This window comes from Gallus gallus, chromosome 5 (assembly GCF_016699485.2).
Source record: "Gallus gallus isolate bGalGal1 chromosome 5, bGalGal1.mat.broiler.GRCg7b, whole genome shotgun sequence".
Lineage (NCBI taxonomy): Eukaryota > Metazoa > Chordata > Aves > Galliformes > Phasianidae > Gallus > Gallus gallus.
This window is the reverse complement of record NC_052536.1, coordinates 30,109,667-30,123,126: the sequence shown is the minus strand read 5'-3', so window position 1 is coordinate 30,123,126 and position 13,460 is coordinate 30,109,667. Positions and strand designations below refer to the sequence as shown.

The 13,460-nt window shown below is 40.3% G+C and overlaps 1 protein-coding gene across 1 annotated transcript; it reads left to right on the top strand.

The window, feature by feature from the left end:
• Nucleotides 1-330: 330 nt before the first annotated feature.
• ARHGAP11B (Rho GTPase activating protein 11B) lies at nucleotides 331-11,891 on the top strand. Its single transcript, NM_001006479.3, is given in 11 exon segments — nucleotides 331-521; nucleotides 2,876-2,946; nucleotides 3,253-3,349; nucleotides 3,624-3,874; nucleotides 4,373-4,533; nucleotides 4,632-4,778; nucleotides 7,121-7,288; nucleotides 7,562-7,697; nucleotides 8,029-8,137; nucleotides 8,911-9,058; nucleotides 9,451-11,891. Coding segments are annotated over 11 exon segments (2,985 nt in total). The 5' UTR covers nucleotides 331-389; the 3' UTR covers nucleotides 11,016-11,891.
• The last annotated feature ends 1,569 nt before the right edge of the window (nucleotides 11,892-13,460 follow it).

Sequence of the window (13,460 nt, the reverse complement as noted above, 5' to 3'; positions counted from 1 at the left end):
GCAAAGGGAACGCTGTCGCTCCTGCGTTCGGGAGCAGCCCGGGGAAGGCGCGACCGCGACCCCTCCTGCAGAGCCCAACAGCGTAGGTCGCGGGTGACAGCGCCACCGTGCGAGCCCTGAGACAACTGCCGTCCCGCGGCGAGGGAGGCTGCTTAGGCGGCCAGCGCGATCGCCCGAAGGCGGCGCTGCGCGGGGCAGAGAGGAGACGCACGAAGCAGGCGCTGCGGAGCCAGCCCTGCCCGGCCGTTGGGCGGCGGGGGCCTAAATTCGAACGGGAGGCGGCCAATGGGAGGCGAGGTCTGGGTTGGCGCTGGGTTTGAGCCAGGCGGCGCCGGACGGTTGTTGGGGTTATGGTGTCGTGCGGGACCTGAGGGGTGGTGGGCGCAGGGATGGCGGAGCAGCGGCGTGGCCTGTTGCGGTTAGCAGTGTTACAGGAGCTGCGCGTTTCCTACGGGATCAAAGTGAAGAGCGGGGCCTGCTTGGCGGCGGCGAAGCAACCCGCGGCGGCGGCGGCCGCAGAGGTAAGGGACGTAACGTGGCGGCGGTCACGAGAGGGCTTGGCGGTGGCCGCGCGGTGCCACCTCGGCCCGCTCCCGGCGAGGCAGGCGCGGAGCCGGGGTCAGCGGGGGGCTGAGGGGCGACTGGCGGCAGTTGTCGCTGTGCCCGCCGGCGCGTGTGCTTCTGAGGCCCTGCTGCGTGCCGCTGGGCTGTTCAGCAGCACCGCAGGTTCCATCGCTTCATTCACCTTAGCGTCACTCGCTGTGAAAGTGAAATCTTAATCGCCGTGTCGTTTGCTGGAGTATGTAGGTACTATACATTGTTTCCGAAAACTTCCCCTTTTTCTTAACGTTGACCTCTTAGAATTGTGTTCTGCTGGACTTTATTTGCATGGCTTCTTGGCATAAGACGTGCCTATGGGTATTTTGGTATGGGCCTGTCCTTCTGCCTGCTCTCTGAGGAATTAAATCCATCCCGTTACCTTGAATGCCTTCTGCAAAATCGCTGAAAGAACTTTCTGTCTCGGGCCTATATGCTGTCTCAGTAGAGGGCGGTCTGTGCACCATAGAAGTCTAATTCAGAACACTGATCTCCTGGTAGAGCCTATTTTTCAAATCTACCCAAGACCTAAATAAGATCCCTGTGCAAGTGCTGTGGCACAGAGCTGAGCGCTAACAGTGCCACCTTCCTGTAGCACTGTTCCTAGTGAAGATGTTACGAAATGCTGCAATAACCCGTGGTTGAAGTCAGCTGAAGATATTGCAGAACTATGTGCTTGGGTTGAGGTATGTGGAAAAGGAGAGAGGAAGAGTAAAGCCAAAATGAACTTTCTCCCCATTGTCAAAGTCAACATAATGGATCTAGGTTTTTTTCTTAGTATTGGAAGAGGAGGTTATAAAGACTGAACATGTCCTGATGTATGCACATACAGCTGCCGATAGAGTTTAAGTATTATAGGAGGAAGAAAATTATTAAGTAATAAATGAGTAAGGTAGGAAGTGGTAGAGAATAACATTTGTTTTGCCTTCTATCTCCTATTGTAAGGAAACGGGCATAGTTTCATTTCAGTTCTTATAATAAAACATGATTTTTGTTATGACAACCAAAGCCTTGTAAAGCAAGTGATGTCATAGAGCTATAGAATGGCCTGGGTTGGAAGGATCCTCGTAGACCACTCACTTCCAACCCACTGTGGGGTTGCTACCCACTGGGTCAGGCTGTCCAGATATCAGTTACAAATTTTAAGTATTGAGTTGAAAGATGCTGGAATTCCCTATTACATCATCTCATAAACACAGAAATAGATTGCATCTTGGCGTTACTTTTCTTTTTGTGTTTATGGTAGCTACCTGGATTGCAACAACAGAAGCATTTTTGCTGCTTATCTATCACGTGATGTTTGTTTTCTGTAGGACAGATAGGCCAAAGGTGGCCTGATGGGTTAGTTATTAACTATTTTTCCTATGTGGTCAGCACTTTGAATTTCAGGCATAGATAACTGAGAGTCTGCATTCATTTCTGATAATAAATGTACCAGTTGAGCATGACAGCAATCCTTTTGGGTTGAGGTGAGCTTGTGTTGTCTGTAATTTTAAATAGAAAAGAGGTAGAATAAACAAATAAAAATACAAGTTGTTTCAGTTATACAAGCTTACAATTCAATACAACAACTTTGCAGTCACATCGGGTGAACATTTAAAACCAAACAAAAAAGGTGAACACTGTAGGTGTACTTTGACAATAATTACTGAAGAAATTGCATGTTTTCTAGTGTGTAACAAATACTCTGATGTCTTGTTATAAGGTGATAGTTTTATAATGGTTTCTTAAATGCATATACTGAATACAAGAGTTCAGAAGCATTCTCTGGATTGTTGGGTTGAGATTAACCCTCACTGTAAGAGCAGTCTTGAGTGCCTCAAATGAAGAGAAAATCTCTTCTTTTAAAGAAGTTGTTATTCTAAGTTGTTGTGTTGGTTGCTTTGTTTGTTTTATATATATATATATTTTTAAGACAAATGTGACTTGAGCAATTTGAAAAGGTGAGATTCCAGAACAGCCTGTTATGAAGTACCCCTACCAACTTTGTGGCCTTATGAGAAAACTAATTCCTTGCAAAATAAAATTATGCAAAGCATACTGCAAAAAATCCTGTATATTATTTCACGGTAACCCTGGGTGTTAGCTGTAAATAGAATCAAAAGAGGCTCCAACGCTTACAGCTGATGGAGCTTTTCCTGACAACACTTCTTATTTGTATCCTCTGAAAGACTTTTTTTTTTGTCTAAACTATCCTTCTGTTTGTGAAATACGTGTGTTTCTGTGATAACTTGTTGTAAGCCCATCAACTTTGCATTAACTGAGTTTTGTATTTTAGGGTAAAATCTTTGGAACATCTTTTTATGCGCTGCCACAATCACTGGTGCCAGAATATGGATATATTCCCAGGTAAATTAATGTTATTTAGAATTACACTAATTTGGTTGCTCTATAATTATGATCTCATCAGAGGAGGTATAATATTCCAGTTTTGTTAAAGAGTGTGGGGGAATAGGAACAGCTCCGCTTGGGAGAGGAGGGAAGTAGTACTTAGATGGGGAAATCAGAGCCTTGGCTGCCATTGTTGAATGTTTCTACATTTACTGTCATGGGGAAACAGTCCTATGCATTATGTTTTATCTATTTATCATAAAGTGTTTTTTCTCCAAAAAACATATTCTATAGTTCAGAAGTATACTGCCGTTCTTTCCTTAGCTTTCTCGTTGATGCCTGTGAATATCTGGAAGAGCATGTTCAAACCGAAGGACTCTTTAGAAAGTCTGGATCTCTGGTTCGTTTAAAAGCCTTAAAGGTATTCTTTAAAGCTTTTTTTCTTTTCATTACTTATGTCTCAATAGATTGTTCATCTTCCCAGATTATCAGAAGAAACTTGTGACTCAAGTTGTTAGCAGGTATGGGTGCTAAACACTGATGGGATTTTGTGATGTTCTCCCCAGAAGGATGTGAACAGTGGAGAACCAGGAAATAATGACAAGGCTGGTGCCGCCTACAGAATTAATGCATAATCTTAAAACTCTGGTAGTATACTGAATACTTGAAATCATGTTTCTTCTGAACAATTTCAGAGTAAGCTGGATCAAGGTGAGAACTGCCTCTCAGCTGCACTACCGTGTGATGTTGCAGGGCTGCTTAAGCAGTTCTTCAGAGAGCTGCCAGAACCCATCCTTCCATCTCATCTACAAGATGGCCTTCTCAAAGCTCAGCAGCTAGCAAACGGGAAGAAAGCTGCAACTATGTTGCTTTCGTGCTTAATGACTGACAGAACAATTGAAACTCTGCGATACTTCTTCAACTTTCTGAGAACTGTGTCCTCAAGGTCAGTGTAATGTAAAGCAGTGACTGTAAATATTCCTAAATTCAGTGAACTTCTCTTTTAAGGCATACTTCATGTGTTTGGTTTTGACTTAAAAACTTTCTTACTTGCAGCCATTTACTGTAACTCTGTCACAGTCTTTTCCTTCCTAAATCCAAAGGGCTTTCTTACAAAGCCTTCTTATGCTGGAATTTATTCTAGTCTTTCATAGCTGTGTTTATCCTTCTTTGAAAAGCTGAAGGAGTGACTTAAACTAACATAATCTCATACCTTACGTTTCCATCCAACTAATGGGCAGCTATAACATACTGAGTTCAAGATGCTGCGCAATTGCTGTGCCTATGTTGTGTAAGCATACCCACTAATCTTGGTATGCAAGCACCCGAATGAGTGGCTCCACTTTTTTTCAGCCGTATTTGTTCCTTGCTCTTCTCTCTTTCTCTCTCTGCTGCTTATGTCCTGATAATTTGCATTTAAAAGTATACTTCTTCTTTTCTTAAGATCTAATGAAAACAGAATGGATAGTGGCAACCTGGCAGTGATTTTTGCTCCCAACCTCTTGCATTCAAATGAAAATGAGAAGCTGTCAACAAGTACTGAAAAAAAGATCCGTTTGCAGGCTGCTGTGGTGCAGACATTCATCGATCACGCAGAAGAAATTGGTAAGGGATACATGTTTATTACATTGTCTTGTACTTACTTGTATACAACTTTTTCAACTTTTAAGATAACTTTTAAAAATGTTTCTTAACAAATTCAGGACAGGTACCAGAATTTATCTTGGAGAAGATTCCTGCAATGTTAGGTGTTGATCCCTTTCAGTCTACTCCCTCATTGAGGGGCTATGAAGACAGTGAAAATGAATCTCCCAGTGAATGTAAGAGGAGGAGACACCGAAGCGTTGGGGGTAAGTATGTGGTGTGAAAGATTTAGCCACTGAAACAGGTTTTTTGGAGCTCCAGGTGTGCTGACCCTGGGCAGATTAGACTTCTGGAAGCACAATATTTCTATGTAAATTAGAAACTTACAAAGAGTCAGATGTGATATACTGAACACTGATACAGCTATGTGTCTTGTGCATATAGGATCATGAGTGTTTAGGGAAATGCACTGTAGACTTAGCATGTATTGCATATGTGCAGATTTTCTTAATGCACTTTATTAATTTCTAAGTACTTTCCAACTCGTTTTACATGAATACAGTACATTATTACTCAGTTCTGGAATATTTCATGTAGGATAGCAAATTTTTATGTTGGAAATCAAATGGATTTCAGTGAGACTTGAAACTGAAGCAACTCCGACTGAGCTGGTTGAGTTGATTATTTTTCAGACAACACAGCTTTAATAAAAGAGGTTTAAGTACACTTCTGTGGGTTTGCTCACTTCTAAAAGCTCTTGGTTTAACCATTCTAAACCTAGGTGTATGAGGAAGTGGTTTTCTAATGGTTTTAAGAAGGTAAGGACAAGGCGAATTTCATTGATCTCTTTTTTTTTTCTTTAAGAGGGTGTAGTGCTTCTTACCTTGAAACTAAGAAGCTACGTTGATCAGTAGAATTACAAGAATTACACAATTTAATTGTGACTATAATAAGTATCTTGTATGTGCTGTTATAAAAATATGAATGTACGTTTAGCTAATGCTTGGAATATTAAACCTGACAACAACTGACTTTAAGGCTTAATTGCTGTGTATGTTTAGCCAAGACGTGCTTTTGTGTAGTATTTTTGTGAAGAAGGATGTCACCCAAGTTACAAACTGATAAATGTTTGTGAATGTTCAAATTTTGAAGAGAAGCAGTTAGAATTTGTTAATCCTGTAGAATAGGTTCTGGTAATGTGCAACATCTGTTTTCTCCAGATGTGATAAAACATAACACTACTACATTTCCAAATCTGAGATTTGAAAAACTGCCTGACAGCTACCAGTCACCAGAGAACTCCCACCGCAGCATTATAGTTTGCTGAGCTTTGCAGTGAACACGTGGAAATGCAGCTGTAGGTTGCAGGAGCGCTTAATAAAAATGCTTCTGTTTTACACTCTTAAAAGCAGGAAAAACAGTAAAAGCTCATGTGTGTTCTACTGGGATTCATTTCTCCTTTAAGAAAAAATAATAAAAGTTGTATATTCTTTGCAAGACCAAAATTTCATTCTGGTATTCGGGCCTAAGGTCAAAGCACAAACCTCAGGTACAAGAGAATTGCTCAGTGGATTCTGTGAGGAAGTCTTGAATGAATACCTTCTGAGTGTGCCTACAAGAAATCAAGAAATTGGAAGGCATAGATCTTTATATAATGTTCAGCAGAATTCTTTGTGTGTTTTTTTTTTTAAGCAGAACTTTCTTGCTATTGTGGCAGCAAAATAATTATATGTTGATATGATCTGGGCTGCAGGTTGCTGTACGTAAAACAGCCATTTAAGTGATTTGTTTTGTATCTCTGGAAGAATGCAGGTTAAACTTCAGTTGAAAATAGAGCAAGACAAATTGCGTATTTAAATTTGATTGCTCGGTGTGTCTTGCATTTCAGATTTTGTTAGTGGAGCATTGAATAAATTTAAATCTAACAGAACACCCTCCACTACACCTCAGCAAGACAGAAGCGGTAGGTATTGGTGTATTTGTGCTAAATAGAGCGCATGCAGTATCTTCTGGATTTGTACGCTATATCCCACAGCACAGCTCAAGAATTTTAACTGGAGATGAATGATTGCTTCAATTGTGTAAAACTATGAACAAAAATACACTTTTGTTCAAGATACTGCATTTAGTTTAGCTCTTGCAGCAGCTACAATCACTGCAGTGGTGGGCTGGTTCTAGCATATGAACTTAATGCTTTTTGTCTAACATGCATTAGGGCTTCAGTAGTGTAGCATTTTATCTTGACTTGAAAATTGAAGGACTTCCTTCAATTTTAGTCTTTCTGAAACTTACAGAAAAATGACTGCTTTTTTCTTTTTTTTTTTTGTGCTGCCTACGTTATTACTATGTGGCTTTGGATTTTCTTTTCTAGCACACTAGCTTGCAAGGAAACAACCAAGCAAAAAACAAACAAACAAAAAAACCAAACTCCAAAAAACAAAACGGAACCAACTTAGCTGTACTGACTGCTTTTGCCTGTTCGAAATGCATGCACTTTAACTAAGTTTTTACGACAGCTTCTTCTGGGGTAAAGAACAATGCTGTGTTCTAGTAGTAAGCTTTCACCCTTTCAAGCTATTATTGAAAATTTTGGTTTTCTTATTTTCAGTCCTTTCATCTGTGACTCCAGTGGTTCTCACTCCAAGTACTAAGCGTAAGCTTCCAGCTGATTGCTCTCAGGGCTTGTCCAGTAAGAAGAGAAGATCTTTTAAGCACGGTTTTGGTTTTGAGTTGTTACCAAGTAGTATTTTTAACAGCAGCTCCACACCAGCATCAGGTAAATACAATGCCTTATTTTTTTTCCCTTTGCTTCTTGAAGTGGTTGTTTTTCTGTAGCACACATGTTATTGCAAACCAGTTCTTCTATGAATACTTCAAGCAACAGCACCATTTAATGTTAAACAAAATGGAAATCAAAATAACTTCAAGTCATCACTGCAGAAAATAAGTATCTGATCTACTAAGACTCTTTTTCTTTGCTGTGTTATCTGTTAAGTGCTTATTTGAAAACTTGATGGTTATTCTAAGATCATGTATTTTGTTTCTGTAGTTCAGTTTGAAGCAAGCCCTTGTGTGTCTCTTGAGTCACCTCAAACTTCATTATCTCCTTCAACGTGTGGTGAAAATCATTTGTCTAGCACAGGGAACAGAAGAAGTAAAAGATTTGCAAGCAAAAAGTTGTACAGGTAATTAGCCTTAACTCTCAAATAACAGACAAATTGATCTAACTTCCTTGACTAACTGTGCGTAAAATCTCATTCCATTTTTAAAATGATTTTTTTTGTTTAAAACGCAACAGGTTTTTATAATACTTTTCAAAATCATCATAGGCAGTAAAATCTAGTTTAAAAAAAAAGGTATCTTACAGTGGCTTCAAAGGGAACCTTTCTGTGACTATTAAAAAAGCTTGATATGAAGGCAATAGAAGTCATCAAAGCAGAGGAAAGAAGTGTAAGGATGTTGTCATTGCACTCCTAAAGAGTTTTCAGTGTCACTGCTGCTTCTTTTTCTTTCCAGGGCTGAATCAGGAAAAACAGGTTGCTTTTCTCCAAAGATTAGCCGAAAAGAAATGGTTCGTAGGTCATTACGCTTGAAGTTTGGTTTGGGCAAAAGCAGTAGGGATGTGGTAAGTATGCCATTTCTATTACAGTGCAAACTTTTGTTGAAAGTTTTGGGCACTGCTTTTCACCAGCTGGAAGGATCTGATTGCAAACGGTGGGGTAAGAGTAACTGGACCTGCTATCAAGTGCAAGAGGCTGTAGGTTTGTTTCCATAGCAGTAACTGATCATTGCGTTGGGTTTGGCTGGAGTGGAACAAGCTGCTGGCATGGGGCACAGTTGTGACAGCTGACCTGAACTGACCAAAAAGACCAGTATTCCATGCCATATAATGTCATTCTTAGCAATACAAAAGCGGTGAAATATTTTTTAAGTGGACAGTACTCAGGAACTGTCTGGTCATCAACCTGCTGATGGGGAATGATTGCTTTTGCATCACTTATGAGAGTTCTTGTGAGGGTTTGTTTTATGATGGCATATTTTTTTTTTTTTCTTGCTCTCTCCCATTCCAATTCTCTCTTGTGTCCTGCTGGAGATAGAGTGAGGAAGCAAATGGATAGGGACTTATCTGACAGCTGGAGTGAACCCAATGCAGTTGTGATCAGTAGTTCTTACTGTTTCTGAACTTCTGATTTTACAGAGGCTCTGCATACAGTCACTATATTCAGAGAGTGGTTAAACCTACCTTGCTGCAGGTAGGCTGTTTCTTATGTAGGTCTACAGAGAACTGAAGGAAGATGAAGTATGGCCAGGAAAAAGTTGCTGTCACTATGATTTGTATAGCTTTATCCTGGTGGCTTCTTTATAAATGGGACTCCAATTTTTTTATTTTCTTTCAAGAATGTTGCATCAGGATGTGCAGTTGGTAATAGAGCTGAAAATATTGGAAGGCGTCTTGCAAGCCAACAAAGTTTGGAAAGCGGAGCTGAATGTGCAAAAAGAGGTGTACTCTTCAGCCCATGTATCAATGAAAAAGTCTGTAAGAAAGGTAAATACATAACAGAGCACAACTGGGGGAGGTGGCGTTTTTTTAAGGCAAATGTAACTTCATGAAGAGAGCAGTTAGATTAAAAGTGTTTCTAGCTTGTAAGCTGAAAGCTAGTAAATGCTAGTGGCTTCTGTGGGGGGGAAAAATTAGTTTAGGACAAGCTTTTGTTTTTAATGTATCTTAGTAGTTCTCTTCTGCTGGTTAAACATGATGAGATGCGACTTCAGTTCTTCACAGTATGATCTTTTTTCACATCTCTAAAATGACAGAGTTTAATAGCACTTTTAAATTCAGTGCTGCTATAGTAAACCTTATTAGCAAAAATTTTTCCTATAACAGTCATTTTAAATTGCAAGACTTTATTATTAAACACCTGTCATGTTTATTTTAAGGTTCAAAGAATGTGAGCAAGTCAGAAGAAAACTTGTTAACTCCAAAATGCCGCAACAAAGCTGTTTACAGAATGTCATGGAATAGTCCTACTGTTACAGATTCTCAGGAGATCAGCAGCAATGAGGGAATTCTGCCAGAAAATAGTTCTTCAGAATCTGCTTTCCTATTTGAAAAGCCACCGGTTCTTCCAGATGAATGCAGACTTACAGCTGAAGAGCAACAAGACAGCAGGTTAAAGCTTTGTGAAGAAGCAAATAACTTAACTGCAGAAACATTACTGAAAGTTAAACAAGCTTTCTCTGTGTCTGGAAGTAATCTTCACAATCTGAGAGCTGATACAAAGTCGTCTTTCTCAGGTGTAACAGATGAAACATTAAAGGAAACTCCGTGTCTCACAGGACTCAGTCCAGAGAAAGAACTGGTAGCTGGAGCTTCTTGCAGTCCAGCAAAGGTAGAGTCCAGAGAGCTGTTCCACCAACAGTGTCAATCCTATGCTACTGATAAGCAGCAACCAAAAAAAGATGAAATTAAAACTTTAGAGAAAAAAAGCTTCCGAACTTCTATTGAGATTGAACTTCAGATCCAGAAACCAGATATAAGAAATGTAATAGAACTTCCTGTGACGCAGGTACTAGCCAGAGAAGACAATTTGACTGTTCAGAATAGTTCATCAAAAGATGACTTAAAAAACTTAGATTCCTTTGGAAGAAAGGAGGAAGTAGAGCTAACGCATTCACAAACAGCTGAAAACGGTACGGTACATTGCTGTAATTCAGACGAAGGTACTGCTAAACTACCAGGGGCAGGACAGCTTCCTGCCTTGCAGTTGCCGGTATCAGGAAATGAAGTGGGCAACCAATACTTGCAGGGTGAAAATTCTGCTAAAACTTTGACTAAGGCATCAACTTTTCCTGACCATGGAAAGGTTTCTGACCACATACAGTGGTTTAACAAGCTTTCATTAAATGACCCAAGTTCTGCAAGCAAAACTAAGCCACCTCTTAAATTCCAACGTACTCCTGTTCGACAGTCTGTAAGAAGAATGAATTCCTTATTGGAGGCTAACAAAAGATCTATAAGCTTTCAGCTCGGTATAGCTAATAATGTTGGTTCACCACTTGTAAAATCTTTGAGCTGTGATTCTGCACTCTCCTCCTGCACAGAAAAACCCAATAAGAATTCCAGTGCTTTGTCACTCAGGAGCGAAAGTACATTTGACCAAGTTTCTACATCTCATAGTCAGCTTGACTTAGCATCCAAACCGCGCTGCAGACATCTATATCTGTCAGACAAGTCTGATGGTTCTGTAAGAACTACTGGAATCTACAGACAGAAAGTGACTGTTCAGCCATCAAAGAATGTTCTGGAAGATCTAACCAATCAGGAAACAGTGAAATCGTGCTTAAAAGTTAATGCAGATATAAATATTTCAGATTTTGCTCCAGAAAAGTCTACAATCACAAGAAGTGCTTCGGGAAAAGAAAAAGCTCGTTATAGAGGCTCTCCAAAGAATCCGATATCTAAAGTGAAACTGCTACCAACTGCAAAACCGGTAGACTTATAGGATTAATTATGGTTGTGAAATGGGCTTACTGTAATTTGGTTAACTTTTGGGAAAATATACCTTGTTTTTGTGATTTGTACAAGTCTATACCTTGTACATAACACTTTGGGGTTTAAGTTGAGGTGGGTTTTTTTTACTTATGCTTCTTTTATAACTGCTAGTCAGTTTGTTCAAATTGATTTGAATTTTTTTAGTGTTTTTACAAATGTTTGCATTTGTTGTTTGTTTACCTCAGCTTCTAAAAGCACACTGTGTGTCCCAAAATAAATCTTGCAGCATTTAGACTAAACACCAGTTACAAACAGACCTAACAGACCTGTGAAGAGTGTGTCTTGGGTGCTGGATCTTGTTGATTTCCTTTCCTTCCTAGTTTCAAATGTATTGTAGCACTATTTTGGTATTTAAGTTGGGCCTATTACCAATTCTACTTTTAAGAAATTTTCTTTATTTCTATTGGGGTAAATCCTCAAGCAGTGAAAAGTCTTAACATTTCTTCAGGCAACGCTTTCTGTAAAATGTACCGAGTATCTTCAGCTGTGGGCAGTAAAATGTTACACAATGAAAAGACAGTCTTAACTTATTTCTAGAGCAATAGAATAGTGTGAACTGGATGGTGCAGAAGATGACTTTAGATGCTGATGCTGATGTTGCAAGGGGGGATGATTGTATGAAGCCATAGTCTGTCAAAAGTTGATTTGCACAAGTAATTGTTTACATCTTTTGAAATGAAAACTGTTTGTCATCAGTTGTAAAATTATTTGAGTGAACACTTGAAACTGTGTTAGCTTTCTGTATGTGCAAATTGTTTGGCAAAATGTAAGAGCTGAAAGCACTGGATACTTCTGGTTTTAATAAAACCATGGGTTTTGTTCCTTCTTTGAGCCCATTCTTCTATAGTGACTTAGAAGTTTAGCTTATGTTGCCATATAGACGCGGACTGCGAGCATCAGTGAATAAGTCTGAAAGTGCTGAAATCAGAAATATTCAATTCTGGCTCTCAAAGATGCGTGTTGGTGATTTTTATTACTAGCAAAAGGCATGGTATAAAATAGTTCAGCAAGAGTAGGCTTTTAAGTGATCTATTAATGACAGGACTGGTTCTGCTTCCTTTCTGGGTCTCCCTTCTTTCTCTTATTTGGGGGTGGATGTCAGAGCAGGGGTCCCCAGTAGGAATTATTCTAGATTCCGCTTTAAGCTGTCATGCAAAGAGTTGGAGAAGCATGTGATTTGTGAATATATATTGCTGCCTTTATTTGTTACCATCTCTGATAAATGTTGAAAGTTGTTCTTGTGTCATGTGAAGGCACAACACATCTTTGCAGAAGTCCAGCAGTTGCAACCCAGTTGCTACTCATCTGCTTCTTGTGCTTCAGAAGCTTTAAGCTGAGCCATTGCTAAAGTAAGGTGATACAATCCAAATTCCAAGTTATTTTCTTTTGTCAACATTTCAGGCTATTATGGTGGATAATTGGGGGGGTGAGTATTACTAACTTAGTACCAGCTGAATGTCTTTGCTTACTAATAATGGGTTTGAGACCCAAAGCAAGCGAGAAGGCTCACTTCCAGAAGGCAGCGGGCTAAGGCAACTGAGAGGCTTTAAAATAAGTGAGGCATCACCTGGAAGAGAAGTAAATTATTTTTCATCACAAATTAGACTTAAATCAGGGAGATTTTGGCGGGGGGCTGACAAACCAACCCTTAAAATCCAATGAAGGCTGTCAGAGGAAGTGCTAAGCTTTGATTTTAGGGGTTGCAAAGAGTTGGTAGAAACATGATTGCTTTATTTTGTAAACAAAGGTTTTGGAGAAAGGGAGGAGAAATAGCAGGTGCAGAATTAGGCAGTAGGGACCTGCACTGAGCAAGTTACTGATATGTAGAAAGGGCCAGAGGACAGGAAATGAACATCAGTCACCCGCTGAGAGCAGTTCCTGGGTCTGTTGTGTTCTCCGAAGCATCGAGGCTGGGGGTTTCTGTAGATATCTCCATTCTAAACTGGAAGGCACGAAATTCACATCAGCAGCAGTTATGTTACACGAAACGGTCATTATATAAAACAGTCATTAGAAATGATTGTTCAGCTAAGTGCTGTGAATTGGAGACTTCAGGTACGGAGAGATCCTTTTACAGTCCTTTCTGTTAACGGCAGCTCGAGCTGCTGTTTGCTGATTTGCTTATCCTGCAGCCCTTTACCTGCAAGTGCTGGGAGCTGCCGTGCCGTCGCCCTGTATCCTGCCCTTACGTAATGCCGCCGGCCCGCAGTTCAGCTGCGGAGCATCCTATTCTGGAAGAAAAATCCGGGCGAGAAAACGAGCGCGCCGTTGGAAACAAGAGGTGACATCCCTGTAACGGCGTCAATCTACCAAAAATAAACCGAAAGTCGTCGGAGCGTTGCATTCGGCGCGCTGCAGCGGACGTCCTGAATACCCGTTAGGCAAACACACGCGG